This window comes from Semicossyphus pulcher, unplaced genomic scaffold, assembly GCF_022749685.1.
Source record: "Semicossyphus pulcher isolate SPU_LCO1_2020_fin unplaced genomic scaffold, fSemPul1.0.p SCAF_5, whole genome shotgun sequence".
Classification (NCBI taxonomy): domain Eukaryota; kingdom Metazoa; phylum Chordata; class Actinopteri; order Labriformes; family Labridae; genus Semicossyphus; species Semicossyphus pulcher.
The window spans coordinates 7278151-7283386 of record NW_027211726.1 but is presented as its reverse complement, the minus strand read 5'-3'; the positions used below and the strand labels follow the sequence as shown (position 1 = coordinate 7283386).

General features: G+C 44.6%; 1 protein-coding gene across 1 annotated transcript; it reads right to left on the bottom strand.

The window, feature by feature from the left end:
• Positions 1-2787: 2787 nt before the first annotated feature.
• On the bottom strand, positions 2788-4013 carry LOC138609376 (transmembrane protein 74). Its single transcript, XM_069682026.1, has 2 exons — positions 3937-4013; positions 2788-3576 (listed from the first exon to the last, which is right to left on the bottom strand). The coding sequence occupies exon 2, from the start codon at positions 3538-3540 to the stop codon at positions 2788-2790; it is 753 nt and encodes a 250-aa protein (XP_069538127.1). The 5' UTR covers positions 3541-3576; positions 3937-4013.
• Between the last annotated feature and the right edge of the window lie 1223 nt (positions 4014-5236).

Below are 5236 nucleotides of genomic sequence, written 5' to 3'. Positions count from 1 at the left end.
CGAACATCTGCAGTGAAACCCCCCCCCCCCCCCCCCAAGTGTATTTGGGGTAAACTGAGCATCCAACGTTGGTACTCAACCACAAAACCTAATTACACCTCCTGCGGTACTTCTATTTCAAGTAATGCGAGCAAACACAGGCATCTTTTCAGCGTGTCACAGTTAGATTCAACAGTGTTTCTTTGGAGGATTCATGCATTTGTTGTTATTTTTGTAAACCAGATCTGCACCGCTTCGTTAGCTGCGGTTCAGTGAAGTGCCGTGTGCCGACAGGTTGGAAGAATAAGCGCAGTAACGATGACTTGCAGCCACGGTGTGCACACAGGCCGCCCAACATACAGCATGTAAACATCAGTTCACTGACACGGCAGCATCATCAGAAGCAGGGATGCTGCGGTAAACAAAAAGTCGGGTCATAAGGCAAACCAGCAGCTGAGAATGTAAACAAAACATATACTTCTGGAGAGCATATTACATGTTTATCTTTCAAACATATGCATATATTTCCCACGGCCTTGTGTCCACTAACATTGGAAGAGACTGAAAAGAAAAATATTGTTGAAAGATCTCTTGAATGTGTCAAAGTAAGAGGATGTGAAGCTACATGTAGGATGCTGAATATAGGCCCATCGGAGCACAGATACTCTTTGATGTGAGCTCGCTGGTTTACATCTTCATACAGAACTATCATGCCCTTATGTACAAATAAAAGAGTTCTTTGTTGCTGTAATTCTTCCTGTTGTCCATGCCGAGTGTGAAGACTCCATTTCCAATGGATTTCTGAAGTTGAAAGGAACCCACGGAGTCTCATTCAACCAAATCAAGCCTGACCTTTAAACATTGGAGTCCTTTTAGTACAAAATTTCCTCTCTGTGTTTTTCCAAACAGAGTTCCCCTGCTGGGCTGCAGTGGACGGATAATAACACAAAGAGGGAGTTTGTTCTCTAACGCGGAGTACACACTACGAGACAATCGAGCTGATTTTGGGCCCGATTCCTCCTTTTAGACAAAAGTAGGCAAACTCCTGATTTTTGGATGGTTCTACAGATGATCTTGCAGATGTTCCTGCGGTGTGAGGGATGTTAAGAGTGATTTTACTTCCTCCGATCGGCTCAGAAGAACGCTGTGGCCGCACCGATTTCATATCGTAAATATTAAACATGTTCAATATTTACGATCCGATATCCTGTTGTGTGGGGGGAACCCCGAGGACAGCCGAGCGCGCACTCTGTGGATCGTCATGTCGAAAGAAATAATAGCCAATTGGGAAGAAAGCTGACTGAAGGAGGAAGCGCGACAACCTGTAACATGTACAGCCCATGTTCACGCCATCTCCACAACTTCAACTATAGTTTTGCCTTTTTTCTTTGTGAATCTGACTTTAACCCTTTAAGAAAAAGTACAACTTATTCCTGTCTAGTAATGCAGGGACATTCATCAAACAGTCTGACTCTCGATCAGCAATGCCATGGGAGTGACGGTAGCCAGGCCAACCACTTCTTGGCCTTTGGTAGCCATTAGTTAGAACCACTTTATAATATATAAACAAACCAATTCATTTTAGGAACTTAGGTTGGACACATGAACTGGCAACACTTATTTTTCATAATGAAGCTGATGTATAACTTCAGAGTATCTACCATCCATCCATTATCTATACCGCTTATCCTGTTCAGGGTCACGGGGGGTCTGGAGACAATCCCAGCTGTCATTGGGCGAGATTCGGAGTACACCCTGGACTGATTGCAGTCGATCACAGGGCTGACACAAAGAGACAGACAACCTTTGATTCTCACACCTACGGGCAATTGTAGAGTCACCAATGAACCTAATAAGCATGTCTTTGGACTGTGGGAGGAAGCCGGATGCACGGGGAGAACATGCAAACTCCACACAGAAAGGCCTCACATGTCCAAACCAGGATTCGAGCGAGGAACCTTCTAGCTGTGAGGTGACAGCGCTAACCACTTCACCACCGTGCAGCCTTCAGACTATTTCACAATGTAAGGTGATTTAATAAATCGCAACCGGCAAGAGGCAACTAAAAGCTGATACCTGATTGCTTTAACGGTAAGAGTTTGAGTTGGAACCTGGCCATGTTGTCAGAAACGATGCTTTATTGGCCAATCAAATACTTGCAAGCTCACATTTCTGGTAGATTTATAACTTGACGCTAACCTGAATGCTGCTACCTGAACGTTGTATTTATTACTACTTTGCCGTCAGCACACAAAAAGACAAAATATTTACCGCTGTGCTAACTGACCAGAGTTGTAATATCACATTTCAAAGTATTATAAACGTCTGGGCAGAGTTTTGGCTTCTGACAAGCCTTCGAATACATCGATATGCTACTCAATCAGAACTTACTGGAGGACAGTTAATGGTGTAACCAGAAACGTTGCCCCACAACAGGTCTGTTTTTGATGTGAACTACTGCAAATCTAAATACTAAACCCTCCTGTGAGCTATCTATGAACTTTTACTTGCATTTGTACTCAAAAAGAAGGGCTGTGAATTTGGCCCCAATCACTTAGATTGGATTGGATTGGGACCAGTTCACTTCAGGGCCAGTGTGGACAAAAGAAACAATTCCAGCAAACAAAAACTCTTACTACGTGCTTAGGGGCATGTTAGTATTGTATTAAGACAGATTTGAAAAAATGTGAACCTGCCCTTTAAAAAAGTCTATTAACCTCACCTGTTGAAAATTAAAAAAGGCTTTAAACCCCAACCACATTCCAAGCACTGGCTGAATTTCTTAAGCAGTTTTTTCAGTCTATAAATTCAGCTGAGCACCTCTAAATCCTCATCAGCCGCTGACAAATGTGAGCAGGACTCCCGGGTGGGGCTGGAGCCTGCTCTCAGACTGATGGAGCCGTACAAGTTCGCTGCGTGTTTGGAATAGGCGAAAGCTTTCCTCCTCATCATCTCTCCTTTCCACATGGAGATCATGAGCAGGGTGGAGAGCAGCACGCCCCCGAGGGTCAGCAGACACAGTCCCGCGATCACACAGCGGTCCAGATGGGCCCCCACCCGGGCTTTCTCAATCTCCAGCCGCTCCATCTCCCGGGCGGAGACGCTGTCCGGATCAACGCGGACCTCCCTGGGGACCGTGTAGGATATGGCGACCAGAGAGATGCCCGTCACCAAGCATGTCACCGCGATGATGAAGCCGTAATCCACCGATTTCCCCGAGCCGTCAGAGGAGAGGTCTTCATCGGACAGCAAGTAAAGTTCCGGGTACTCCTCCTCCTCCTCCTCCTCGTACAGTTCACTCGAGGAGCTCTGACTCAGTCTACAGGTTCCTGAACTTGCCCCAATCAACTGGACATCCTCCTCTTCTTCCTCATGTTGCTGTTTGCACGTGAAGGATGTTTCCGTCTCCTCCGGCCAGGCGGCTCTCCGGGTCTCTGTCCATGGTGCTGAAGCGTCTCCCCCGCCGCCGCAGCTGAGCTCGTGGTTACTTTGATTTTTCAAAACCAGGGAGGTGTCTCCGGGATCGGGTTGATCAAAGTAAAACAGTTCGAGATCAGCCATTGAATCCTGGAGTTTAACAAGCCCATGCGTCCGTTTCTGCCAGTAAAAGATGCAGAACAGAGGCGATTAAACTACCTGAAATTACTTTAATGTTTGCATGTTTTGTCGCTTGCCTGAAGTATTCGCACAAGCAAAATCTAAACGCATCATCTCTTGTGTGTATCGCAAGCATTTTAAAGTACAGCTAAGCAAGTCTTAAATTAATACCCATGAGAATATACAAAGCTACAGCGCTATTACAACTGCTCATTAACGTTGCCATCTTTTAATGCTTCTGTAAATCTCTGTAGAAAACATTAAGTAACCCCGCAACAGCCAAATAAACATAAATCCACCTGCTGTGCTTCAATAAGCGGTTAATAAGCAACAAAACGCGATTTGCTGAGTAGTAGGTACCTCTCTCCCCGGCTGTGGCTGCTCGCTCCCCGGCTGCTTCTGCTCCCTGGTCAATTAGAGGGAAAGGTTTGGCAGACCCCTCCCACGGACCGGGCTCCGGCAGACCGCCTTATTACGCTTATTACCGAGCCAAGTTAAGTGTCTCCCGGCACGTGCACACTCAGATTGGAGGCAGGAGGCGGCAGACTGCACGGGGGGCACGAGAGTGAAGATATTTGAAATGATTGTTCTCATTAGACTCTGAATATAAAGGAGTTATGAGCTGTAGATAATAGGTTAATTAATAGTTAATAGATGCTTTGTAATGTAGATTTGGGGTTGCCAGGTTTTAAGGAATCTATCTTCTGGTGAGTCATTTATTGGTGAAGTCACGGTTTTCTTACTTTCTAATTAACCACTGAGACTGCATTAAAATGCAAATAAGCGATAATGGACCCCAAATGATGATAACATCGTGACGAAGGGTCACAAGTTCCTCTCTTTCCATTAAACAACCAGCTAAAGTTAAGCTAAGTCATTTGCAATTAGCCCGTAAGAGCTTACAGCCATGCTAGCGGTTCTGTGAGGCTGTACTGAGAGCTAAATGCTAAACACAGCGTGCAAACATGCCCAAAATGACAATGCTAACATGCTGGTGTTTCTCAGGTAGTGTTTTACCTAATTCACAACATTATTTTAGTGTGGTAGCATGCTAACGTTTGCTAATTAGCGTTAAACACTTAGTACAGCTGAGGCTGACGAGTATGTAATTAATTCTTTCTTTTTTCAACAAAGGTATTGGATCAACAACTTTCTTAATGATGCCACTAGATGAAAGGTCAAAGGGTCACCAAAGTCAGTATGATTGCCCCTCTAGGGACCATGAGACTTAGCTAGATAGCATGCCAATTGGTAGGGTTATTTACCAGAGGGAGACATCAATTCCTGGACCACATTCAATAAGATCTAAGTAACCCAAAACAACAAATGTTGAACACATCGTGGCACAAACGGAAAAGACAGGCAATAACCAAACTCAACACAACTCAAGAGTTAACATGCTATGTCATTTGCTGATCATCTATAACAGTCTAAGACAATGCTAGAAGCTCTGTGAGGCTGCACTTACATTAGAGCCAAACGCTAAAGTAAGCATGCTAACATGCTCAAGAATGATAATGCTAACATGTTGATGTTTAGCAAATAACATTTAGCCTACCAAATTCACAATTTGATTTTAGCGTGTTAGCATGCTAACATTCGCTAATTAGCTCTGAGCAGGAAGTTCACTTCAGGCTGATGAGAATGTCGTTTGTTTTGC